The sequence below is a fragment of the Poecilia mexicana genome, unplaced genomic scaffold, assembly GCF_051168715.1.
Source record: "Poecilia mexicana isolate PSO_F unplaced genomic scaffold, ASM5116871v1 scaffold_17, whole genome shotgun sequence".
Lineage (NCBI taxonomy): Eukaryota > Metazoa > Chordata > Actinopteri > Cyprinodontiformes > Poeciliidae > Poecilia > Poecilia mexicana.
Genome location: NW_028263386.1, coordinates 1,486,524 through 1,514,519, shown reverse-complemented (window position 1 = coordinate 1,514,519; position 27,996 = coordinate 1,486,524). Strand labels below are relative to the sequence as shown.

The following is a 27,996-nucleotide window of genomic DNA, read 5'->3' as shown; positions in this document are numbered from 1 at the left end:
ATGGATTTGTTTCCATCAACATGATGTAGAACTGCCTTTCGATGTCTCTGCCAGCACAACTGAATCGATGATTCAGCAGGAATCTGTAGAACCTGAATACAAACTGATGAAGTAATTCAGCCAATTGGTTCAGGTGTGTTGGACCAGGGACAGATCTGACAGCTGCAGGACTTCAGTCCTGGTTCAGGGGATCTGGGCCAAAGTTTGGTTGGCTAATATCTTTAAAAACAAAAACAGTGACTTTTCCTATATTTTTGTGAATTAATCCAGTTCAGCAAAACTCAACACCCTGCAGAACCTGATCTACAGACGGCAGAGGACTTTCTAAAAAGGTTTGTATCGTTTTATTTTAATCTCTGCAACATATAGTTTTAAAATACATTAGTGAGTTTTTAGCAGTGATGACTTAGTGCGATGCTTCACATCCCAGTCTAAATCTACTTTCTGTATTTTTATCTGAATTATTTTTCTCTTCCTTCTGATCTAAACTTTGTTTTGGTGTTCAGACTTCTAGCTTCTGTTGTAGACATTGCTCATTTCATGGTGCATCTAATGGTCCATTTATCAGTCATGTTTTCCTGATTTAGTTTAGAAATACCTGATGTTTTCCCTTCAGCAGAACAGGAATATGCAAATAGGTTCTGTGTTATTTCAGGAATCTGTCACACTATTGGAAATCAAACATTTTGAGATCATCTGGATCTGCAGGTTGTTGCCAACACCCGGCCAAGGTTTGTTATGAATCACCACGAGTTCAACAGACTTGTTTAAAAATATCAGTATTAGTCTTGGTTACTTTGCATTTTAGTTACTTGCTGCAGACGAAACCAAATATCTACAATACTGGCTTTAAGCTAAAAACCAAAGATATAGAGGACTTTGATTTTATAGTGATTTTCAATCATTCCAGGATGTTTATTGTTCCAGCCTAAAATTACTGATTGTGTGGCACCTTTTTCAAATTTTAATCTAACATATGAGCTTCATCAGAACACATATTGTAACTGATTGAATGTCACAGTAAATGTTATGTTGTATTTAAATAGCATGATTTAACATTGAACCATTAAAACAAATGAGAGATTTAATCTGAACACATTTATGTGCAACACAATCAGACATTAGGAAACATTAACATTTTGCTAAAAGTTTTTACGTAGTTTGAAAACTTTAACGCGTTTCTTAAACATACAGGATTGATGTGAATTCATTGGCAGCAGAGGTGGATTTTATAAACTTGATTAGATATAAAAGTAACAAGTTTTACGGTTTCATCACTTTTGTTTCCATTTTCTTGTGACTACAGGCAGATTGACACCAAAGAAGAACCAACAGTCAGGATGTGCCTGTTATTGACCACGCCGCTCTTCATTGCTGTGGTTGTAATATTTCTGTTACTCTGGCAGAACATCATCACTGTGGCAGACTTACTCAAAGGAGCAAAGCAAGTTTCAGATGTAGTAATCCCAGCTTTGGACGATCCAAAGATATCAGGAGCGCTAACGCTAACCGTCACTGCGGTGTTCATTTTGACAAACTCACTGGAAACGACTCTGTTGGCTATGGTTGATATCGCACTGTGGCTGCATTGGCTCAACATCCTCCCGCTGAGAGAGTTAATTAGGTTAGCTACAGAGTTTTATCAGTCAGTCGTACCGAGAACAAATCAGACCTGCACTGATTCAAAGCCTGAAGCTAAACGATTGGCTGATGTTGTTAAAGAAAAAAGCACTTTGCTGACTTCACAAACCGGCCATGCCCCGATTTACAGACTTCCTCTAGAAGAGAAACAGACCAACATTAATGGCTGCAAGAGTTTCACTTTTGGAGAGAAATCCATGAATTGTAACAGAAACATCATGGTTCTTGGAGCTGCAGGTGCTGGGAAGTCCACTGTCATCAATGCGATGATGAACTACGTTCTGGGCGTTAGATGGGAAGACTCGTTTCGGTTTAAGTTAGTGGACGAAGGTCAGTCAGACTCACAGGTTCACAGTCAGACATCAGAAATCACAGTGTACAAACTCTACCACCAGGAGGGATTCAGGGTGAACTACTCCCTCACCATCATAGACACTCCAGGCTTTGGGGGAACCGGCGGCGTAGACAGAGACAAGGAGATCACAGAGCAGCTGCGTAACCTCTTTGCTAACCAGGAAGGCGTTGGTGACATTGATGCTGTGTGTTTCGTGGTTCAGGCAGGTCTAACTGAACTGACATCAACACAAAGGTATGCGTTTGATTCAGCTCTCTCAATCTTTGGCAAAGATGTGGCAGAAAACATCAGGATCCTGGTGACGTTTGCAGACGAGCAGCAGCAACCAGTTGTAGAGGCCATCAAAGTGTCCGGTGTCCCATGTCCTAAAGGTGCAGACGGGCTGCCAGTTCACTTCAAATTCAATAACTCAGTGCTGTTTGCTAACAACAAATCCTTAGTGGCAAAGATTTGGTCCAATGAAGAGAAAACCTTTGAGTATTGGAACATGGGGACAAACAACATGGCCGGTTTCTTTGCTAGTCTAGCTAACATCAAAAGCGTAAAATTGACAATGACCATTGAGGTCCTGAAACAGAGAAAGCATCTGGAGAGTACAGTGGAGGAGCTGCAGAAGCAGGTTAAACTTGGCTTAGCCAAGCTAGAGGATATCAGGGAGACGAACGACAAACTCAAAGAGCAGGAAGCAGAGATCAGGAAGAATGAGGACTTTGAGTTTCACGTCACTGTGAGAAAGAATGAGCAAGTCGATATTTCTCACACTGGGGCATTTATCTTCAACTGCATGCAGTGTCATGTTACCTGTCACTTCCCTTGTAACATACCAAAAGATGAGGATAAAAAAGGATGTGAAGTGATGGACAAAGATGGATACTGTAGAAGGTGTCCAGGGAAATGTTTCTGGAATGTGCATTCTTGTCAGAGCTTCAGATGGGAATATCAGGAAATTCATGAGACGAGAACAGTGAAAGAGCTGAAAGAGAAATATGAGAAGGCCTGTGGACAGAAGCTAACCTTAGAGCAGCTGATGAAAACTCTGATGTCTGAGTATCGATCTATGCAGGATGATGTGGTGAAACTGATTGCAGAGGCTGCAAAATGTCTGAAGAGACTGAAGGAGATAGTCCTGAACCCAAATCCTCTCACCACTCCAGAATACATCGACTTGCTCATTAAAGGAGAGGAACAGGAGGCCAAGCCAGGCTGGAAGGAGAGAGTTCAGTCTCTGATGAAAATGAAGGAAAAGGCAGAGATCATAGCTAAAGTAGAGAAGGGAGAGGAAATCCTGGCTAATCAGTAATCTACTGATGCCTTCACCACAAATCTAAACTCAGAATTGTGCCAATGTGAAGCTAAAATAGATTTACCACACAAGTGGAATTATGATATATATTTATATATATAAAAAAACTTTATCAGACATTACTTTGGGTTTATTTCAGGGCTCCCCAAACTTTTTCCTGTGAGGGCCACATAACTTTTCCCTTCTCTGGTGGGGGCCGGAGTCGGTTTGTAACAGAAAAAGTGTGACGATTGCAGGAGCCTAAATGTAAAAATAAGTTTTCCAGAAAGCACAATCAAATAACCCTCTCTGGGTTCTTCACGGAATAAATCCAGGAAGGATTATAGTCCGTATTTTCCTAACTATGAGCTGCACCGGACTATAAACCACAACCCCAAAGTTTTTTTTTGTTTTTTTTTAAACCAGTTAACATTCACATATAAGCCACAGCGATGCAGCAGCAGCAGAGGGGGGCGGACAGCCAACATAATTTAATATCACATTTATTACGTTGAAAAAGAAAAAGTTGCCAAGTTTAGATTTAACTGAACTGATTACGGTAGTTTCCAAACAGTAACTATGACAGTAAAAGTGCTGATCCTTCGTGTTGCTACTAGCATGTGCTAAATGAAAGTGGGCGCTTTCTTCTTCTTCTTCAGATTTCAACAGCAGCTTGCATCCATTATTGCAATACTGCCATCTACTGGATCCTAATATCTACGCCTCAAATTCTCATAATGATCTCAGTATTAAAAATTTCCCCTCAATGCTATTTAACTCATCAACAACATTCTCAAATTTCACTTCCCTATTAAAACCTAATTCTGTTTTAATGGGCGCTTTCTTCTTTTATTTCCAGTTTTGACTTCCAATGATTCACTTTGTAATGGTCTCGCTATGGTGTCTGGTACCAAAACTAACCATCAGCCAAACTCCTTTCACACGAGTCAGGATTAATTAGTTCTTCCTTTATTTCCATGTAGAATGGAGTGAAACTGTCAAACACAAACTCAGGATGAGCTCAGAGCAGCTAACATGTTTTACATTCAGATACATACATTAGAAGTACAGCTGATACAACAGCTACCTCAGAATGCTATGAGCTGCAATGCTACATAACGACCTAAGAAATCTTAGCAGCCTGCTAGTTAGCAATGACGTAGCACAAAATCAAATCGCCCGCAGGTATTTCCAAAACTAATTCAATAAACATATTTTATCATATGTTAACATAAAGACTCGTTTTGAAGTATGAGCTGCTACTTTGCTCCTGCATCGCTTCGAAGAACTCGACCTGGAATGCGGCGTTCATAACAGACACGTGTTCATCTGCTCTACCGCTAGCTAACAACCGTACTGATTAAATAACATAAAAGTCAAGCAGTTCCCTAAAAGTCCAACAGATGGCAGCAATGCGCCATGCAAAGCAAAACACCCACAGTCTACAGCAGTGTTTTTCAACCACTGAGTGATCGTCAGGTGTGCCGTGGAAATGATTCAATTTCACCTATGGTACCGTATTTTCCGGACTGTAAGCTGCTACTTTTTTCCTAAACTTTGAACCATGCGGATTTTCTTTGCATTTTTCTTCAACCACCAGGGGGCTCTCGAGCAGGAAGTGAATCATTAGAAGTCAAAATTGTAAATCAAAGAAGAACGCGTTAATTTTCATTTAGAACAAGCACATGCTAGCAGCAGGCACGACGGAGAAATGTTTTCAAACTCATATGATGCAGCTTTTAAGTTGAGGGCTGTCGATCTGGCGCTACAGGAGGGAAATAAAGCCGCTGCACTTCAGCTCGGTGTGAACGAAACCATGGTTAGTAGTGGCTAGCGGCGTAATCATGTAATTTTCTTACCACTAGATGGCAGTAGGTACAGAGCATTTTACATTAAAACAAGAGAATTAGTGATGCATGAATGTTACAGGTAGCGGTGAGAGCATCGTATCTAGTAAGACTGACGACAGTGATGGAAAAGACAGTGAAGCTCAGCAGTAGTTGGAAAGAACTTGGGTCCATTTCCCACAACATGTCTGTGTGAAGTGAGCTTCTCAAGCCTGGATACTATAAAAACTGAAACCAGAGAGAGACTGAGAGCTGTTGAGGAAGAGCTTTGTCTTTCTTCAATTTCTGCCAGGAAATCAGCTGTTTTCATCCAAACATGCACAGGTTTCACATTAGATGGGTAAATTAAACAGATATTAACATCATTTTGTACATGCAACTCTTCATATTGTAACAGTAAAATCTTTCCCAAATATTATTGCTTCTTTCAGAATAAGAACTGTTTTCTGTATTCTGGCTATAACAATGCTTGTGGATTAGTTTGTAAAACACTTTGAAGTTTTCTACAACTTCTTTAAATTTAACACCACAGTGTTGGGCTGTTCAGGTGTTCAGGTGTATTTTTGAAGTGGACATTTTAAGTGCAATTTGAAATAAATGTAAAATGTGATAAAAATAAATTTTTGTGTTTATTTGATTCCCATTCAAGACACTGTGATAAGAATGACTATATATGTAATATAGCCGACTACAGAGTATCTTTGTTTACAGTTTTGGTTGGTGGTGTGCCTCGAGATTTTTTCAAGTACAACAGTGAACCTTGGCTCAAAAAAGGTTGAAAAACACTGAACACTGTTCTACAGGACACGCTTCCTGCTAAAGAGCCCCCTGGTGGTTGAAGAAAAATCCACATATAAGCCGGAAAATACAATATATGAAAGCAAAATCTGAATGCTCTCTGGTATTGTTCAGGGGGCCGGACCAAATGTGGAGGCGGGCCGCATCCGGCCCGCAGGCCGTAGTTTGGGGACCCCTGGTTTACTTCAAATGAAACGGACATGGGAGCAGAGAGAAAATTGGAGCGGGGAGCTTAAAGAGAGACGAGGTAAAAATTAAAGGGAAAGAAGCAGGTAGCATTAGAGGACACGATTGTTTTAATCAGCAATGATTAAGAAAATTTACAACTTTACTAAAACCTGTAAGTCACAGTTTGGTTGACTGACCCATCACTCACCAACTTTCTTCTTAGTGGTTTTCAAAATTCTGCTATTTTAGCCTAATGATGCTCATTAGATCATGAATAAAAATGTAAAGTACCAGCTGGAATTTTCTCTATGTAATATTGAATCCAGTTGATCCAATATTAGTTTTAAAAGGAAATTTTTTCAGTCAGCCAAACTGTAGCAGCTACATGCGTTAGCCAGCTAAAACATTCTGTTGATCTGGAGGATTTATTTCATTTTGGTTGGACTGTAAATCCTATTTTAACAGAAAAATCTATCGAACCTTCATGTTCTTGATTTAATTAATTTTTTTGCGTCTTTTTGGTGCCAATTTAGACTTTGTAATTATTGGGGAAATTTGTATCTTCTTTGTGAATCACCTAATTCTTATGGAGCATATCTGTATGGTTAAAAGTATTCTGCAATGTATCGATCAATGTAAAGGGTTAAGACCAACAGGAATGTCAATGGATTAGTTTCTCAGAAGATTAGATTATGACTCATGCAGGAGCAGATGCATATGGGAAGTTTGGACCTGCTAGTATGCATAGTGTGAAATTATCTACATATTTACAATAATCAGTGAAAATATCTGAAAGGCCATTCAAGTAAAATGTGCAAAAGGGAAAATGAAACGCACAAAAAAAGAGTTCAATAATCAATACTCCATCCAGTGTTGTGGTACTCGAGATCGGTCTTGGTCTCGAGTCCGGTCTTAAGACCGTTTTCTGATGGTCTCGGTCTCGTCTCGGACTCGACCGTATTTGGTCTCGGTCTTGTCTCGGTCTCGGGCTCTGAGGACTCGGCATTTTATTTCAAGACCAGTCGAGACCGCAACTGTGAAAATATCACTAAACGTACAGCATACTGTCCAGTTTATTTGTTAACATCTTTGTTTTCAGTGGATGCAAAACTCACCGATTAAAATCCAAGCAACTACGTGTTTCTCCCCCTCCCTCTCCCCTCCCCACCTTTCACTCGCGCGCGGCGCTACTCCCTCCTCCCCCTCCCCCTCCCCACCTTTCACTCGCACGCGGCGCTCCAGGACATGCGCAGTGGTTTTCTCTCAGCGGCAGAAAATGTTTGTCTAATCGTCAGTAATATAATAGCTCTGCATAAATAGTAAGAAAGCCGATGGCCAGAGCTAACTCAGCAGCGCTTCGCTTTCAGAGACGATGGGGACAACGTCTAACTATTTTCGTCACTTAGAAAAGTAGCTCAAAGAAGGTAAGCTCCGTTAACGCGATGTTAGCAAAGCTAGCTGTACAGAGACACATAAGAATTTGTGATGAAAAAAAGTCACTCACTGCCTGAATTATTGTGCGGAGATGTTGACTGACCTGTCGCATATATAGGACAGCTATGTCCAAAAGTCTGCAATATAGTGATGTGACATTCAGAAACAGTCGATTCTTCTCCACGGCTCTTTATTTATTAGATAGGACTGGAGTGTCACTGAGAGCCGTTGTTCTATCAGATTACCATACACTGTCAGAATAGCATATGTGCAGTGAGTACCTTGCCTGCGCATGCGCATTAAGAAGTCCGACCGTCAGAGGAGTTGTCAGTTCACCATATGCAGCAAGTTATGACGAAAATAACCCAGATAGCACATGATGTTAAATGAACGTTGAAAAATAGTTAGAATCGTTGATTTTTGGTTGAAGTCAACAAATGACGGTGGATCAACCATCAAACAACCATCCAATCAAACCGTTGAAACTGTGACATTGAATCAACGTTGTTTTGTGGTTGAAATCTGATCACTGAAATGCCGAAATCTGATTAATGGTTGATTTTTGGTTGAAGACGACAAATGACGGTGGATCAACCATCAAACAACCATCCACCTCTAGCCAAGTAACCGATGTTGAAACTGTGTCATTGAATCAATGTTGTTTTGTGGTTGAAATCTAATGACTGAAATGCTGATGTCGGATCAACATCTGATCAATATTGAATCAATGTCAGATGTATTGCCGCACCCCTTCCCCTCCTCTCCTCCTCATCAGCGCTCTGGGTCAGAGTATTTTATTACTGAGCGGGGGTTATCACATTTAAATTAAGCACTGCAGAGGATAGTCGGTGGTGATTCCTTTCTGTACATTTTCTTACTTGTTCATAACAATTCTCACTGACTGTGTGTGTGTGATATATTGACACAAAAACATCTACAACTTACTACAAGGAGTGGGGGGGTCCACCCCCACCGTTTACATGAGTGGGATGTCCCAACCACACAGCTGCTTCGCTGTTGGCTTGTTGGAAAATATGTTAATTCAATGTTGAATTATCATCACAAAGGTTGCATGTTTGGTTGAGGTCGACAACTGATGGTGGATCAACTATAAAACAACCATTCAATTCTAGCCAATTAACTAATGTTGAAACTGTGTCATTGAATCAATGTTGTTTTGTGGTTGACATCAAATAAATGAAATGCCAACGTCGAATCCAGTGTGTTTCAGCACTGGTCCTCCAGGCCCTACAAGTTTTAGGCATTTCCCTAATTCAACACACATGATATTAATTGACGTCTGATTAACGGGGTTTTGCTGAACTGAAAAAACGCAGGTCAGTTTGATTGACGTCAAGGTTTGGGGAAGAACTACCCAGATAGCACACGATGTTAATTTAATGTTGAATTATGATCACAAAGGCTGCATGTATGGTTCAGGTCAACGACAGAAGCTGGATCAACCATCAAACAACCATTCAATTCTAGCCAATTAACATTCATTGATTGAAATGCCACATCGAATCCAGTGTTTTTCAGCACTGGCACCAGGCACACTGCCCTACAAGTTTTAGGCATTTCCCTAATTCAGCACACATGATTTTAATTAACATTTGATTAACAAGGTTTTGCTGAACTGAAAGCATGCAGGTCAGTTTGCCTTGAGGATAAGGTTTGGGGAAAAACTAGTAATCAAAGTGTTCAATCAATGTAAGGTGTTTTTTGCACCCCTCACCACCGCCTGCCATTCAAACGCCCAACCCCCTTCCCTCCACCCGCCACCCCCACTCATGTAAATGGTGGGGGTGGACTGCTCCACTCCTTACTCCTTGTAGTAAGTTGTAGATGTTTTTGTGTCAATATATCACACACAAATGGTCAGTAGGACTTTTTTATGAAAAAGAAAGAAAATGTACAGAAATGAATCTTCACCCACTATCCTTTACAGAGGTTAATTTAGAATGTAATACCCCCCACTCACTAATAAAATGCTCTGACCCAGAGCTCTGATGAGGAGGAGAGGAGGGGAAGGGGTGTGGCAAAAGAGCTGACATTGATTCAACATTGATTCAACATTGATCAGTCGTTGATCAGACATTAGCATTTCATTCATTAGATTTCAACCACAAAACAACATTGACTCAATGACAGTTTCAACATTGGTTACTTGGCTGGAGGTGGATGGTTGTTTGATGGTTGATCAACCGTCAGTTGTTGACCTCAACCAAAAATCAACCATTCTGACTATAATTCAACGTTTATTTACCGTTGTGTGCAATCTGGGCAGTTTGTTGCAGCCCTCATCACCTCCTCATCTCCCCCTACTCCCTCCCAAACCTCCCCCACCCAGCCGCTCCTCCCAACCTTCTCCTCTTTACCCCCTCTCATCCCTTCTTCCCTCCCCCTCCTTGAGCTCTGGGTCAGAACATTTTATTACTAGGTGGGGGTTAATCATGTTTCAAATTAAGCACTACATGTTGAGAACAGTGGGTTGTGATTCCTTTCTGTACATTTTCTTACTTGTCTGTAAATAGCATTACTGACTGTGCATAATGTGTTGACACAAAAACATCTACAAGTCTGTACTAGGAGTTGTACAGTCCACCTCCCCGTTTTTACACTTGTGGTTTGTCCCAACCAAAAAGCCACTTTGCTGCTGGCTTGTTTGCTACCGGCTTCTGAATTGAATTCTCCGCTGAGCACTTTTATGGTAAGTTTTTCAATATTACTTTGATCTTAAATGTGTTTATTGAAAAATAAGGGCATTGTTTTGTGCCCATAGTAATCCTGGTTATTTTGGGGCAAAACGGATATTTTTAATAATTGAGGTCATGTCTCCTTTTGTATTATTTTCATCCTACCCACCACTCCAGGCCTAAGTATGAAATCCTGCGAGATTTTGTGAGATTTGAGTTTTTAAAATAGGGCGGGGCCTATTGTTTGGTCTGGGAGAACATGTGGTGGACAAGGAAGTGTAAGGCTGGCTGGTCCAGGTGGGCTTTAAATTGTTGTGATAGTAATCACTTGTTTTTAACTTTTTATTATGATGTGCTTAGGGACGTGCTTAAATGAGCCTCTGTACCAGAACAGCTGAGTTGTATGATTACATGACCGTCTGCAGCCATCAAGAAGTGCAGAAGGTTGTTAATCATCCACAGATTCAATCCAGGTGAGGCAGAAGGGAAACACTTAACATGTAAGGCAGGTGAAACACTGAACTAAACCTGCTAATGACTGATTCAGTCTGTTGATCCTTGGATTGGTAACTGGTTAAATTGAACTGGACTATTGTTACTTGTGTGGGATCTTTAATAGCATATAGACACTTTTTAAGGAATTTAATCAACTTATTTGGAAATATTTGTAGTTGATGGAAGATTGAACCAGCTATTTGATGGAAGTTTATTCTGTATAAATTATAATTTTTCCAACTACACTATAAATCACCTTTTGTTCGATTTATTTGTCTCTGGTGTGTTAAATAAACCTGATCCTCCCTGAGTTTTATTGTTAGGTTTTCTGATAAACAGCCCTTTATTTTAAATATTGATTTAATATCAATATCATAAATCCTACACTATACTGCAGCTTGATGGGTAAATGCAGTTGTATATGTAAACATTAAGATAAATATTAATGAGCGATTAAGATATTAATTTAACAGTGAGTGCACATGGGGAACTATATGGTTTGTATTTGTTCTCAGACCTGTAACCAGTACACTGTTTAATCTTTCATTGTGTTTCAGAACTTTTCAAATGTTTATCATCTTTCTAACCGGCACCTTCCTCACTTTTATTTTTTTCAGCTGTTGCTCTGCAGTTTGACCGAAAGCTGACTGACTGCAGCTAAACTGTCAAGAAGTGGCTTCATTATGCGCCAGAATGAGAGGAAGACATCACAAGGAATCAAAGTGACGCCAACCAGAGTCAAACTGGGGTTACCACAACTTGTACTGTTTCCCTACTTCATACAGTACAAAGCTTAACTTCATGGACTCTGTTCTTCTGTGGACAACAGACTGTTGTTTTGACAGTCAAAAAGGAATCAAATATGTTTAAAGATCTGTCCCTCTTTTCTTAAATAAAATGTTAAATCAAACCCATATTGTCATTTTTAAACTTTTGTACACAGTTTACCCATCATCTGCCAATAATACAGTGTTTAACACCAGTGAAGAAACTTTTAGTGGCATGTTATGATGTAGACCTATCAGATGTAAAATGTACATAAATCCTTAGCTTTCATTCAATATAAAAACAACCCAAATCTGCATGTACATCCACAGTCAAATGAGTGTTGAATCAACATTGATTCAATGTAGAATTAACACAAATCTGCATGCAGATCCACGTTCAGCTGATGGTTGAATGAACATTGATTCCTAACTGATTCAATGTAGAATCAACACAAATATGCATGCAGATCCACAGTCAAATGAGTGTTGAATCAACATTGATTCAATGTAGAATCAACCGAAATCCGGATGCAGATCCACGTTCAGATGATGGTTGACTCAACATTGATATAATGTAGAATCAACATTGATTCATAACTGATTCAATGTACTATCAACACAAATATGCATACAAGTTGACATACAGATGATGGTTGAATCAACATTGATATAATGTCAGTTATGGTTGAAACCCTAACGTTGATTCAACATACAAGTCACCGACCACTTTCAATGTTGTTTCAATGTCAGCGTTCAACGTTGATTCAATGTTTCTGGCTGACATTGATTCAATGTTGTTTCAATCATTCTGTGCTATCTGGGAAGTCATTAAATTGTTTTCAATGATAACTATATAGATATACATGTGTTGTCATGGTTGCAAAGTGTATTTAAAGCAGGTCTGGCTGCAGCTGGAGTCAGCTATAACACACGCCCGTGTAAAACTCACTTAACCGCTAAGTCAGGATGCCATACAACTGTTAATAACAGATCTACGTCATGATTCTATGTTCCTAGCATACATGCAGTGAGTACCATGCCAGCGCATGCGCCTTAAGAAGTCCGACCGTCAGTGGAGTTGTCAGTTCAGCATATGCAACAAGTTATGACGAAAATAAGTCATTAAATTGTTTATAATATGACATAATATGATAACTAGATAGATATACATGCGTTGTCGTGGTTTCAAAGTGTATTTAAAGTAGGTCTGGCTGCAGCTGGATGCCATACAACTGTTAATAACCAAGTGTATGATGATCTACGTCATGATTCTATGTTGCTGATTAAATAAAATCATATGGTAATGACAGCGTATGCATGTCTGAGCTAAGAGTACGACTATCTGGCAACGTATGCTGATCTGACAGAACACCGTGAGTTCGTGTTAAGCTTATGACGATCTGACCTGACAGAACACCCGTTCTTTGTTCTTGTAATGCTCTGTGTACACTGCATCATTATTTAATTATGTACGTTGATATTTAAATGAACAAATAACTAAAACACAAGAACGAAAGAGCACGCAGAGCATGCACATTGCTCTTTGTTTTTGTTCAAAGTGGCAGCTGTAATGTCTGCCATGGTGTCAGACTACCTGGCTTCATGTACTGGGAGAGAGAGTGAAAACAGTCCCGATGAGCGCCTTCTGTTTGGTTACTTCTTGCTTGTTGCTCCTTGGTCAGTGTTCATAGTTGAGTGTTATTTACCATCAGGGCATTGCCTCAATTGCTATGTTTAATGGTGCAGACAGTGGTGGTGGTTTCTTATATGAGCAATATGGGCAAATGCCCAGGGTGTTATGTTTTTAGGGATGGCACGAGACCATCACACATTTTAGCACAGAAATGGAATATTTAATATTGGTAAAATGTATTAAGTATTTAATATCTAGGTGTTTTTATGGTAATATGGATCTTTCAGATTATTCTGAGAAGCAATTTCGATCATATTTTACATTTTATTGTGTTATGTAGCGCGGGCCGCTGGTCTTGGTCTTGACTCGGTCTCGACTTTCCTCGGTCTTGGTCTTGACTTGGTCTCGGACCCTAAAAGTCTTGGTCTTGTCTCGGTCTCGATACACTCTGGTCTTGGTCTTGTCTTGGTCTCGGGTTAGGTGGTCTTGAACACAACACTGACTCCATCAAACCCACACAGTTCAGTTCATTAACCCCAAGCTGGGGTTTGTGAGAGATCCTAAGCAGGTGAGTTTAAAAGTGCTTGGACAGGTTATGGAGAGGGAAAACCTTCAAAGATCAGTGGGGAAAACAGTTTGTTGGCTGCAATGAGCTTCTTACCAGCCTGGCAGGAGAAGCAGAAATCCTCACACCATAAAAGTCCGATCTTTATAAACTGCAGAACTGGACCATTATCCAGTTCTGCAGTTTATGCCTCACACAAACGCTCTTTTCACCTCAGCCTCTGTTTTACATGAGTCCTGCACAGTAACATGTCCTGATAGGCTGTGGTAACCCATGTGACCGGCAAAAACTCTCAGCGATTGGCTATTGAATAATCTCACAAGAATGACCAATATATGAGAATTAATGTGAGATTTTACCATGGGAACAGAGAACGGAAAGGACCAAGGGGATGGGAGGATGGAGGTTGGATTTTACATTTTACTCTGAGGTCTGATTGTAGAGAATCAGGATTCAGCTTCTCTGCACCTCAAACCTGGAACAAACTTCCAGAAAACTTAAAAACACCTGAAACACTGAGTCCCTTTAAATACTCTAATTAATTATACTGGACTTAAAACCCAGTAGAGTTTATCGTGAACCATAATAAATGGAACATTGACCAACTTATTTGGTGGCTTTAATGATGTCACTTGACAAACTGTAATGTTTTTTACTGGTTGTCACAGTTGTTGACTGTATGATGTGTTAATGATGATTTTATGTTTTCATGATGTAAATCACTTTGATGTCCCTTGAAGACATACAAAAATAAACTTGATTGATTTGAATGTCTTGTCATACTTGGTCATTTTTGGCATTAATGCCTTGGTTTATACTTAACTAAAATCTAATTATTAATGTAATAATCCTGAAGAGTTTATTGCAGGGGTGTCCAAACCTTTTGCAAAGGGGGCCAGATTTGGTGTGTTAGAGATGTAGGGGGGCCGACCTTGGCGGATGTTCTTTACATTAAACAGTAATATATTTAAACACATTTCAGGAAGCCATTCTGTTTTACATTTGCTTCTTTATTTTAATTTCAGCGATCTTAAGCATGTCTTTTGGTTCATTTGAAACATGCATATCATATGCAGTTGAATATTCACTTCACTTCACTTTTTGAACACTTTAACTTTTCTAACGGTTAAACAGAAGTAATTGTACTCGAGTTCAAATTACATTTGAAACATAAAAAAATATCAGTTCAATATTTACAGAATTTTAAAATAAAATAACAGAAATGAGCAAGTAATAGTCATATCAACAAGTGCAGGACTCATTTGAAATATGAAATATTAGTAACTATAAATGTTAATTAGATTTTTAAAAGTTTATTATTCTGGAGTGAAAACTGAAAACTTGTCTGAATTTACGACCGATTCTGATCTTAAAAAGCCCCAAATGTATCCAGAGACTTATTGTAAATGACAAATGACTTGTCTGCATTAATGTGATACTGAGATCTGGACTGCAGCACAGAGTCCAGGTCTGGTTCAAAGCCAGTGGTGTTGATGCACAAGACGTCTCATAAGTGAGAGTCCGTTAGCCGTGTCCTCACACGACTCTTTTTTAAGTTCATAACCGAGAATGTCTTCTCACACAAATATGTTGACCTAAACAAGCTTAGCATTTTCTACCGAATGCTTCAATCTCTCAAAACCTGTGCTTATCAGCTGTCGGTAAAAGTTGGCGAGAGAAAGCAGCTGGTACCGACCGCGGCTCTGCGTCACTCTGCAGCTCAATGAGCTCCAGCTGCAAATGGTCTGAGTCACAGGGCTGCTGCCCTCTGGTGGGTAAATGAGGAACAGCATTTAGCTTGTAAGCTCCGCCCTGTGCAGGTAACTGCTGCCCAGTAACGGTACTGGCCAGACTAACAGTACTGGCCAGACTAACAGTACTGGCTACGTGCGGGCCAGACGTTATTGATTTTATGACGGAGGCTGCGACCGGATGAAATTTGACCACATTTGGGCCGCATTTAGCCTCCGGGCCGGACTTTGGACATGTCTGGTTTATTGGGAAAATGAACCTGATTGTTGCAGCATAAAAAACATACAACATAACCTTAGTGTCACTTAAATATGACCTTTGCCAAAAAATTCCTTAAATTGAACAAACTTCTTATTACCTCATGTTTCCACACCGACACCAACTTCAGATTCCAGTCGTATCGTTGCCTTTTTTGTGTAACAGCTTAAATTTTGGATTAAATTGCATGAAGACAGACGCCATTACATTCCTTTGGTTCTTTGGTTTGGTCCTTTTCTTGTGGTTTATGTTCTACAGGTCTTGGGATATTCATTAACACATTTATTAAATTAAATTATACACACAAATACTCCATAATGACTTTGTGGATTTTTTTAATGAGCATTCTTAAAATTAAAATAAACAATAAAACATTTAGGTAATCAAATCCTGACGTAGGACTGGAGTTGAAGACCTTCTGCTCTAAAGAGTCTAAATAACTTTCCTTTGTGATTTTCCCATGTAAGATCTTCTATCAATGCATTAATTAAGGACACAAACCCAACACAAAACTGAAAATGGGTTTGATTTGACTGACATTTTACTGGAGTATTTTGTGCTAAATGGTATTATGTGTTTCATCTCAGTATTTGTTTCAGTTAAATTATGTTAAAATATTTTTTCAGAGTTGTATGAGATTATTTAAATCAGGTCTATAGATTCCCTGCATAGTATGTGTGGAACTTGTTCCTTCAAAGGAAAGTCAGGTGGAAGGATTTTTAATTATTAAAACTAATGCTCCTTGAGTTACTTGTACCATTATGAGTGTTGATTGAAACATTACAACAGGAAGATTTAAGATACTGATAAAGTTGAGGAAGTTTTAAAGAAATCCATCCCCACCATCATAGAGCAGAAGAGAAACTAGTCCAAGAGCTTCAAACATTTTTCTTTTTTGCTAAACTCACTGATCCACATACCACAGAGAAACTCTTTCACAAGCATTTAGTCATTTTTAGTAAACAGTCTTCTAGTAGAACAGTTATTTGAAACTGTCTGGCATATGTTAGTTAATTTCATCGATCAAAATCAATTATATTTTAATCTGATTAATGCCAATTTGTCAATATGAAAAGAGGTTGAATAGTTGAAGTACTCATCGAATGGGACAGCTGTTTATTAATATTTGAACAGTTTATGTGTAATTCTTCCACAACTAACTTTGAGGACAGTCATGTTGTTGTTATGGGAGTGGTGTCTCCTCATGTCAAATTCAGTTAATTTGACATGTATAGAGCTAATTCATCAAAAATGTCATCTTGACATTTTGCAGTAATATAATGGAAATGGTATAATAATCCAAGAACATATTCTCAAAGATCAATGAACTTTAAATTCTAATGAATATTTAACAATCTGACTGGAAAACATTTTAAATATCCAAAAGAATTAAACAACTGAAAAAAGAAAATAAATTGTCTCTCCAAACACAATTATGTTTAAAAAAATGGATAGTTGAGACCAAAGCACCAGACTGAAGACGTGTTTTGTACAAATAAACAATAAATCATGTAAATGAAAATTGATTTTCTTTTATCACGTGATTTATTGCTTATTACGAGAAGCCTACTTAAAGTACATTACAATTAAATGTAGTTGTCAAGCAGAGAAGTAATCTCAAGTAATTATTCAAATTAGTTTAAACTGTTTTCTGTCTCTGTAATCAGTAGATAATCGCTCATATTTTGTCAACTGTGCAGCAATTCCTCATACCAATCATATCTACCACGGGAGAGGAAAAGAAAAATTCCCCTTTAACAGGAAGAAACCTCCAGCAGAACCAGAACCTGGGCCAGTACTAGTGACCGTCTGGAGATGACACTAAAACAAGCAGATAAAATGATTTAGAAATATTTTCTATGTTAAAAGTAAAATGCAAAGCAAAGATTTTCATCCTGGTTTTCTTGCTGAGCAACATGCCGTTTTACTTCCTGGTGTTCAGAATGGTAACTAATCAGCTGCTGACTCGTATAGTGGAGTTTTTTTAATTAAGTCAGAAACATTTTCAACCATTTAAAGGTACAGAACAACTGTTCAGGTCGATACAGGTATTAGTTATAGAAGTAATAATTTATCCTGAAACCAAAATCAAATGAATGACCAAAGACTTTAGAGGACTTCAGTCTTTTACAGCTTAAATCAATCCTGTTATTGACTGAATAATGTGGCTGAAAACAAACATCCTGTACAAACTCCAACACACAAAATTGAATCCAGTTTTATCTTTTGACTAAATCGCTACATTTGGATGTTTTCTTCTATTAAGACGTCACTTTTAACAATATATATATATTTTTAACTTATACACAATAAAATTAAACTCTTCTGCAGTTTTTAAAGAGTTCATCAAGACGTTTGCTTTTCGATTCTGTTCCTACAAGGAAGAATGCACATTTCACTGGCTTGAGGAAAAAAACAGATGTGAAATATTTTCTATATTGTTGAATGTGAGCCAAAACAGGAACGTTGGTTTTGGTTTCACTCTCAGTAAAAGTAGGAGTGTGTTTCCAAACCTGTGCATAAAAGAAGGAGCATCTCTTTAAACAGAACTCATCCATCGTCAGAATAATTGGAGGTAAGTTTTTGAGCAAGGATTTTGTTTTCTTAAACTCCACCTGACTAATTTTCCAATATTTTTTTATGAATTAATTCATTTTTTCAAAACTCAACACCCTGAACTTTAGAGAGCACACAATCAACAAAGGTTTGCATCTTTTTGCTTAATCTGTGCAACTTCTTTTGTAAATACATTAATCCATTGTTATCTAGTTTGTACCCCAGACTAAATCTACTTTCTGATTTGATTTCCATCCCACAATCAAATGTCAAATTTTATCTTGAGGTGGAGAAATTTGGATGAATTTTTTTTCTTAATTTTTCTCTGAATTATTTCTTTCTCTCCCTTCTGATCCAAATGTTTGGTGTTCAAACCTCTGACGTCTGTCATGTTGCTACTTACACTGTGCATTTATTTACAGTTTATGATCAATGTATCAGTTGTATTTATTTATTCTGTAAACAACCATGATCTTAAATACATTTCACTTATACTTACTGACATTTGCTCTGGCTTCACTTAAAAACATCTGAACTGAATGTTTTCAGAACAAAATCTAAATAGATTCTGTTCATTTCAGGAATTTGTCAGACTGCAACTCAAAATCCAAAAGACGTCGAAATCATCTGGATCTGCAAGTTGTTCTGCCAACATCCGACCCAGGTTGGTTCTGAATCAACTTAACTCTACAACTCTGAAACAAAAAACACCATCGTTAAGCTTTTTAACATGCAGATGAGTTACCTGCTGCTGTTGAGACCAAATATCTGCATCACTGGCATCAACTTGCACCAAAACTGAAGATATGAGTTAAAGCAATCCTTCCCAAAGTGAGCACTCATTTTCCAGGAGGCTCACAAGAAGAACGTAGGGGTTCATGAGAAAACAGCCAAATCACTTGTGCACATAAATACACTGAGGCAGCTTCTGTTACCAAATAATAGACGTGTAAAAGCTGCTATCTAGTGTTCAGCAAAATCATTGCATCCATCTACAACATGGATAGATGCTGTGGGTTTATAGGAGATTGAGACAATGGTTGGGACTCACCTGTCAGTCAAAGCAGAGTTCACTCAACTTCTTGTCGGCGCTGTGAAGAAACGGACAGATTGCTCAGAGAGAAAATGTACAATCAATGCCTTGGTCACATTCCTCTCTGTGCCTTTCTACATGACAAAGAATGACTTTCAACAGCTTTGACAGCAAATATGAACAAGCAAAATGTTATGTACAATAAACTGATGTGGCTGGACAGCACATCTCTATACAAGCAATGCATTAATGAAGGACAATTAAGGAAGACGAGGTCTTCTGTAAGCTTCTAGAAACAAGAACATCAGAGGACATTTTCAAAATACTCAACAGCAATTAGCAAACAAGTGCAATGCATCTGCTGAGCTCATCATGTGAACCACTTAGTCCAACCATCCTAAGATCAACATAATGGACGAACATTATTGTGCCAAAGTGCTTAAGGGTAAGAAAGGCAGAGGTCCAATTTCAATGCATTAAAATGCAAAGTCAAATTTCTTTTATTTTTGATAAATAGAGCATTTTTATAGTAACTGAAGGTAACAAAGCTACTTGATCGTGCTATAAAATAGTGTCTGTGTGGTAAATACATATTACTCCTCTACCAGGGGAACTTAGAAGCACAGATGATGGAGAGATAGACGATGTGGATCCATCAGGTTCTGACTTAGTTTGTGAATAAGAATTTTAGCCATTGCATAAATGACCTGAGGATTAGATATAAAAATAACAGGTTTTTCCAGATGTAACATTTTGGTTTCTGTTTTCTTCTGTTTGACTACAGATTGACAGCAAAGATCTGCACTGACTACCAACATGTGGCTGTTACTGACCATAACTCTACTCATCGTGGTTGTGCTTCTGATGCTCCACTGGCTGAACATCATCACACTTACAGATGTGATCACATTCACTACCAAACTCTCAAAGTTGGTCATCACTGCATTAGATGATCCTAAGATATCAGGGACGTTAACACTGACAACCACTGTGTTCTTCATCTTCTCAAACTCCCTCACAACATCTCTCTTGGTAGTTGTGTCTGCAGTATTTAGCCTGCACTGGTTGAACATCGTTACCCTGCCAGGTTTCTTCCCCCCAGCAGTAAATGATCCTAAGATATCAGGAGCAGCAACTCTGACAATCATAGTGTGTCTTACTCTGACAACCTCATTGTCCACAACTGTCTTAGCTGCTGTGAATGTTGTTCTTTGGTTTCTTTGGCTGAAAATCATCAACCTGAAGGTGATATTTGAATGGAACCTCTTAAAGTTGGTCATCCTGGTATTAGACGATCGGAAACTATCAGGAGCACTGACGCTGACGATCACTGTGTTCTTCTTCATGTCAAACACAGCATTAGCATCTTTCTTAGTAACTGTGTATGCAATCTTTTGTTTGCATTGGTTTAACATCATTACACTGACAGATTTCTTCCCGTCATGGTTAAAGAATCCCAAAATATCAGGAGTGTTCATGGTGACGATCGCAGTGCTTCTCACTGTGTTAACCTCACTGATAACGACTCTCTCAGTTGCTGCGATTGCTGTACTTTGGTCCAATTGGCTGAAAGTCATCAACCTGTCGTATGCATTTACATCCAAGCCAAACTTTCCAGAGTTGATCTCCCCAGCATTACATGATCCCAAGATATCAGGAGTGTTAACGCCAACAATCACTGTCTTTGTCTTCATGTCAAACATAGTAGTAATGACTCTCTCACTTGTTGTGTTTGCAATATTTAGTTTGCATTGGTTTAACATCATTACACTGACACACATCTTTGATTTAGGATTAAATAATCCTAAAACATCAGGAGTGTTGACGGTGACCATCACTGTGCTTCTCACTTTGTCAAACTCCCTCACAACATCTCTCTCAGTCGCTGTGATTGTCACCCTTTGGTTGGACTGGTTAGACATCATCACGCTGACGGATGCTTTCACATCCGCAAGGAACCTGTCAGAGTTGGTCATCTCAACTTTAGACGATCCAAACATATCCAGAGTGTTAACGCTGACAGTCACAGGCCTTTTCATCTTCTCAAACTCCGTCACAACAAATCTCTTGGTAGTTGTGTCTGTAATATTTAGCTTGCATTGGTTGAACACCATTACAATGCCAAATTTTGTCCCACCAGCAGTAAATGATCCTAAAGTATCAGGAACAGTCGCAGTGATTATTGCAGTGTTTCTCATTCTGTCAAACCCACTGACTACAACTGTGTTGGCTGCTTTAAATTTTATACTTTGGTTTCATTGGCTGGAAATCATCACTCTGAAAAGATTTTTCATACTGGGATCAGACTTATTCATATCCATCATTGGATCTAGTGATGCAAAGATCTCCACTGATGTAAACACCTGCACTGACTCAAAGTCAGAAGGAAAGGACCTTAAAAGTACAGGAGTGCATTTTGAGAATATCAAGGAGGAGGTACAACTTAAACTTCGCTTAAGTTTAACTAATATCTGGAATGCAATTCCAGAGAAATTTTGTTTAACCAAGCTTGAAATCAGGGAGACAGTTAAGGTTAAACGTGTTTCTACTCAGGTTGAGGACAACAAGGAGAAGAATGAATAACTTGGGCCATGAAGCAGAAATCAGAAAGAATAAATAAACTTGGTTTCATGTCATCATGGGAATAAGTAAGTTTATGTTTGTCACACTGTGAATTTCACCACCAACTGAATGCAGTGAAGCTTTTAGTTTGTTTCTATCGATGTCTCTTTCACCAGCTTTATTCTCAGGCTTTTTCAAAGTTAAGCTATTATTTTTAGCTAAATGGTTTTTATTAGTGCATGAACAAAACGTGAGCGAATCCACTAGAATTTCCTCTGCAGGTAATTTTAAATCCAGACAATCCAAATGTTAGCATGACTTTGTTTTAAAGGTGAGTTGGTCATTTACCCAAACTACCAGGTTTGTGTTTCTCACCTGGAATGTTTGGTTCATCTGGAGAATCGAGGAGTTTTGGTTCGACTTCATCGGACAATCAAGGGACAATGCATGTTTAATAATACATGAAAAATTTACCATATCTTTTATATTTTGCTTTTTTTTTCAGTTGTAATTAATTTTATGGTTTGTCGTTGTTGTGAACTAAAACACCTTATTTCAGTTTTACATTTTTACTGTATTTACTGTTTTGTCTTTGGGTTCTTCATGTTTCTTTGTACTGAGTTTGGGGAAAATCTAAAAAAATGTTTATAAATGCTTTTAAAGCATCAGATTTGTTTCTTGTTGGTCTTCCACTGGTTTTGCTGTAACTCCATGTTTCATGTCCTGTTTTTCCTGTTGAAATTTTCTCTTCATTAAAAAAAACTTATAAAATGTATCATTTGAAGTCTGTGCCTTGACTTTGACCACATACTTTATGACAGATACAAAAACATCAAATGTGATTAATTCAAAGCAGAAAAAGGAAAATAGTATCGTTGCCATGCAGATTTTAGTGTAAAGTAATAGTTTTATGATTCCTGTAAATCAGACTTATTGGTTTCATCTAGAAAACTTAAAGCATAAATACTTTACAAAGAAGAGCAAAAACCTGCTGGACAGAAACACGTGGCTTTCAGGACGACTACCAGGAGCTTTGCTGTCAGGGAGTTTTTTCTTTATTTGTCCTGGAGACGACGGCTGAGACTCGGTAGACGGAGAGGAAAATGCCTGTAGGATTATTCTCCCAGTTTATTGCAAACTGGTTTTGATGGTCGTAAGGCCAGTTAAGGTTTCCACAGATATAAGGAGGGAATATTCTGCCTTTCAGTGGCGAACTCAGCGCCGATACCAGGCTCCAAAAGGAAGTACTCATCTCCCAGCTTTAACACGATACACTCAGATCCAACAGGGCTTTATGATGTAATCATCCTCCATAACTAATGATGATCACAATGTCAGTTCATTTTGTGGAGATCGTCTCCTCCTGCTCTGAGGAGTCGATGGGCCAGGAAATCTGGGTGATTCCTGGAAACACGTTCCTTCCTGGTTCTCCCTTTTGACGGGTTTTCAGCCATTCCAGTTCATCAGTCCTGGACATAAACCCAACAGAAATAATGTTTCACTGAATTGGCTGATATTTTAGTGAAGTTCTGTGCTGGAATGTATAATGTCTTTTATCTTAGCCTTTATTATAGCCAAATCATTTTAAAGTTTAGTTTTTATCAGTAGTTTGTGCTCATTAATGGCTGACTAGTAAATGCATACTTAAAAGAACATGAGGTAGTATTATTTTTAATTATTGTGAATATATATTTAAAGTGATGCTCCTAGAGATGTGACCTGTAATGTTGAAGTAATACAACAGGAATGAAAGAAGGTAACAGAGATAAAGTTGAGGAAACTGGAGAGAAAAACACCTTTATCACATCAGTAGGACTGAAAATACTCCAGGAACTTCAGATGCTGTTTTCCCCAAACTCACTGAGCTACATGCCTCAGAAAACAATCTGGCACAAACTCTTCATCATCTTTAACCTTGTGCAGGCGAGGACTGAGGCAAACGACTGTGGAAAATGATACAGTTTCACGTGTTGGGGTCGGTTGGACCCCATTTCTGGACACAGAGTAAACAGAGTTTTTCTGGTTGAGCAGTCATTTGAAAAGGGATGATGTTAAATACATAGTGATTCTGTTTTGTCCTTCCAGTGGAATAGTGGACCAGATCTGCTGATGATTCCTTGGTTTACATGTTTTATGGATCTTTATTCCAACCGTTTTCTGTGGGAATCTGGGGCCAAAACAATGACAGCTTCAGTGACATTGGAAACAAATTGGATGGTAAAACCCTGTAAAATCAAATCCTGAAAATAAAACTGGCCTTGAAAAGAGATGCAGTGAGTCTGAAGAACTGATGAAACTTTTTGATGAGAAGCTTTCAAAGCCTCTGCCATCATTTTGGCGTTGTTGGTTCATTAAGCAGCGAGTTCCTTCACTGCCTTTTTATTACAGTGCTTAAATTTTTTATATTTTATCTTTCAGTGTGATTTTACAGTATTTTATCTTCTAACGCCAAATGCCAAACTTTCCATTGGTCTCTGCTAAAGATGGTCACTGATGGAAACATGAAGATTTGCTCTGTCTGTCTCTTTGCTGAGCCTCATATTTTATTTTTACTTCCTGCTGTTCAGAATACTTTCTATTGCTAAGCAAAAATGTTTTCTTCCTGGTGCAGCTGGTGACACAAGGAAAAGTCAAAGATGAAGAGATTTTAATCATCTGGTGGAGCAGATTTGCTTTATGATAGATAATCTCTGTACAAGGAAGTTTATGAATATTTCACCTGCTTAGGAAAGTAAAGGCTTCAGATGTTTCATTATAAAGTTGAATGTGAGCCAGAAAGGATAAGATGGTTTTTGTTTCACTCTGAGTAAAAGTAGGTGTGTTTTCAAGTGTGTGTATAGAAGAAGGATCAGAACTCACTCTGATCACCTCTGAAGAGTAACTGGAGGTAAGTCTCTGAACAACGCTGAATTCATTTTGCTTGATGGTGTTAAACTGTCTCTGCCAGCACAGCTGGATCAATGAGTTCATACTGAGGAGGAAACATTTTAATGTTTGTCCAGAGACACATCAGGGCTTTGATTCAGGACATGTGAGCTGAAGTTTGTAGCTAATCTCAGTGTGTCACTAATTCTCCCATATTTCTGTGAATTATTCCAGGTTTGCAAAACTCACCACCTGCAGATCCTGAACTAGAGGACAGAACAGCCAACAAAGGTTTGATCACTTCGTTTTAATGGATGACAGAAATGTGATTTAGTCCAAACCTGATGTTTGATTTCCTCCCATGTTCATGGGCTCTGAAAACATGGATGGACATTTTTACTTTTCCAATCCCGTTGAGACGTTTGGAGGAAACAGTTACTTCACTCTTCTGTGGATTATCTGTTTCTGTCTCTTCTGGTCCAAACTGACTTTGCTATTCTCTGTTTTTGGCATCCAGTGTTTCAGTTATCAGTTGGATTTATTTTGCTTACAAACATTTACATAAATACATGCAGTCATATAAAGCTGCAGTGTTGACATCAAACGACTGGAGTCTTTTTATAGACAAGCAGTTGATGCTTCCAGTTGTGAATCTAATATTAATAAGATTGTAAAGTTCAGAAAAAAACATGCAAACGACGTAAAGCTCATTGAAAGCCAGTCAAACCCTAACGGGTTTTCTGTGTGCAGCTTAACTTCACACAATTTTACTGATATTATTCATAAATATTTTACTGTTTTTCATCAAAATGAGAACATGTAAATAGGTTCTGTGTTTATTTCAGGAATTTGTCAAACCCGACTGGAAATCCAAACACGTTGATCATCTGAATAAAAAACCTCCCGTTAATTCCAGAAATATGATGATGAAAAGTTTGTGACCTGCTTCACAGTTCTGTACTTAATTCATCTGTCAAAGAAACTCATCTTTCATCAGATTGATTTAACAGAAACTATTGAAACAATTTAATCTGATCACATTTATTCTGACAACAAAATGCCACATTAGAAAATATAAGAAATTTATGATAAAAGTTAACAGATTTTTTTCCAAGTTTCCCCATAATTATGTTTCATTTTCTGTGAGGAATAGTTTTCATTTACCTGCATTAACAGCTCGTGTTAATTAGATATTAAAGCAACAATTTCCTCCACAGTTTTATAATTTTCTTCTGATTGCTGGCAGGTCGACACCAAAGCAGAATCCTGACGGTCAGGATGGACCTGTTGTTGACGCTTCGCCTCATCATCGCTGGAGTTGTGATGTTTTTGATTCTTTTGTTACTCGGGCAGAAAATCATCAATGACAGACTGAGTCAGAGGAGGAAAGCAGGTCTCAGATGCAGTAATCCCAGCGTTAGACGATCCGGACATATCAGGAGCGTTAGCGCTGCCCGTCACTGCGGTGTTCGTTTTAACAAACTCACTGGAAACGACTCTGTTGGTTATAGTTGCTGTCACACTGTGGCTGCATTGGCTCCACATCCTGCTACTCAGAGGGCTAATTAGCTTAGCTACAGAGTTTTATCAGTCAGTCAAAAGTAAAAGTAAAAATATGCACCAAGAATAGAACCAATAAAATGATGCAGTGTTGTCACAGTTCAGTTTGAAAACAGAAACAGGAATTTGGAAATGAGGTCAAATGTGTTTTCAACCAGTTTACTTTGCACTGTCATATTCTGCAGATTCTTCCCACAATAACAGCAAAATTATAGAAGTTTGCAGGCTGAGAATGTAGGAGCACAGCGCCACCTTTAGGTGTGACCACAAACTTCAGTTCAGCTAACGGTTAGCTCTTGGGATATTTAGCTTAGTGGAAAGCTGTGGGAGGAAAAAAGCCCATAAAGCCAAAACATTAGCATGGATGTTAGGTGAATCTTTCATTCACCCAAACTGCAGTAATTTTATTAAACGTTTGAATGTTTTTTATTTTTTTTATTTTCTTGCTTCTTTTTTCAGTTTCTGAATTTTAATTTGTAGTTTTTATCATCCATAATATCTTCTTACCATTGCAGCTTATTGTGTTGGTGTGTCAACAAAAGGTTTAATGCAGTAATAAAATGTTTTTTATTTTAGACATTATGTTGTTTTTGCGCTGCTGTACAGAGCTATCATTGGTTGTTTTCCCAAGTCGAAAATATTTTTGAACTTCTTAAATTATGGATTCATTGAGTAAAAACAGATGCTGCCACATTGGGTGATTTCTCTGTGTTGATTATTGGCATTAAGGTGTTGCCATACGAGTTCATTCCTGTTTAGTTTCATAGTTTTTTCTTGATTTTTTGTATTTGTTTGTCAACCTTTCTGTTCATCTTTATGTGTCTTTGGCGAAGCAGCAAAGGAATTAGTGACTTTGTAGCATTAAAATAATGGACAACAATTAAATAACAAGCAAATAATTAGCAACAAAAAATCTCAGACATATTTATATTTCTGTGGAATTTGGTAAAAATGATTTGGTAAGTTTACATGACCTAAAACAAATAAGACTTGGTCTTAACTTCAGAGTGAGAAGAAAAGGTGCGTCTCTGTCGTGTATGTAAACTCTGACCCCCGACCCATTTTTAGCCGTTGGCCTGCTGCAGTTCCTCCCGTCTGCAGCCGAACCTGAACTGGGCAGAAAATGAAGAAGTGAGAAGCTGCCTTTCACTTTCAGATTGACACGGGGAATTTTTCACAAAGTTTGGGTTTCAGGTCCCAAATGGGTCTGAAAGAGTCGAGATGGCAAGAGTAGATTTTATTCTGGTTTTTGTCTTAATGCCAGCAAATGTCACAGGAATTCACCCTGAGCTGCTTTTCCTGCTACTTTATACAAACTGCAGAAAAAAACATCTAAATTCATTCAAGCCATGTAGAAACAAACCATAATTTATTTTTTCCACTGTGACTAAACTCTTTGTTCTTGGTTGGTTGGGATCAACACAGTCATATTTTTATAACTAAAAGAAGAGAAAATTCATTTTCATAATACATTTTGTTAGTATTGGCCATTTTAAACTGTAAACTTTGGTTAAAAACATTAAAATAATTCAGTCTCATTCCTCCAAACAGAACTGGTGAAATGAGGTCAAATGTTGTGACTTAAACTGTAAAAATCTAATAAAGAAAATATCTTTCAGAGTGGAAGTGACTCGTTATCGTCGTTGAGGCTCCGTCCACTGACAGGACGCCACAGCAGTTACACACACACACACACACACGCACACACACACACACACACACACACGCA

At 38.3% G+C, this 27,996-nt stretch overlaps 1 protein-coding gene and 2 long non-coding RNA genes across 5 annotated transcripts; all 3 read left to right on the top strand.

Annotated features, from left to right (window-relative positions):
- Positions 1-264: 264 nt before the first annotated feature.
- On the top strand, positions 265-5,000 carry LOC148154502 (uncharacterized). 3 transcript variants are annotated; one of them, XM_088014903.1, is made up of 4 exons: positions 265-332; positions 656-731; positions 1,307-2,799; positions 2,863-5,000. In XM_088014903.1, the coding sequence occupies exons 3-4, from the start codon at positions 1,341-1,343 to the stop codon at positions 3,294-3,296; spliced, it is 1,893 nt and encodes a 630-aa protein (XP_087871029.1). In that variant the 5' UTR covers positions 265-332; positions 656-731; positions 1,307-1,340; the 3' UTR covers positions 3,297-5,000. The 3 variants fall into 3 exon arrangements, with proteins under 3 accessions (XP_087871029.1, XP_087871028.1, XP_087871030.1); XM_088014902.1 differs by having other exon boundaries at positions 1,307-5,000; XM_088014904.1 differs by lacking the exons at positions 265-332; positions 656-731 and having other exon boundaries at positions 1,751-5,000.
- Positions 5,001-7,335: 2,335 nt separating this feature from the next.
- LOC148154501 (uncharacterized) lies at positions 7,336-11,626 on the top strand. The gene is made up of 2 exons (XR_015765877.1): positions 7,336-10,694; positions 11,334-11,626. It is a non-coding gene; the product is annotated as an uncharacterized LOC148154501 (long non-coding RNA).
- Positions 11,627-24,597: 12,971 nt separating this feature from the next.
- On the top strand, positions 24,598-27,893 carry LOC148154500 (uncharacterized). The gene is made up of 3 exons (XR_015765923.1): positions 24,598-24,729; positions 24,942-24,998; positions 25,954-27,893. It is a non-coding gene; the product is annotated as an uncharacterized LOC148154500 (long non-coding RNA).
- Positions 27,894-27,996: the final 103 nt, after the last annotated feature.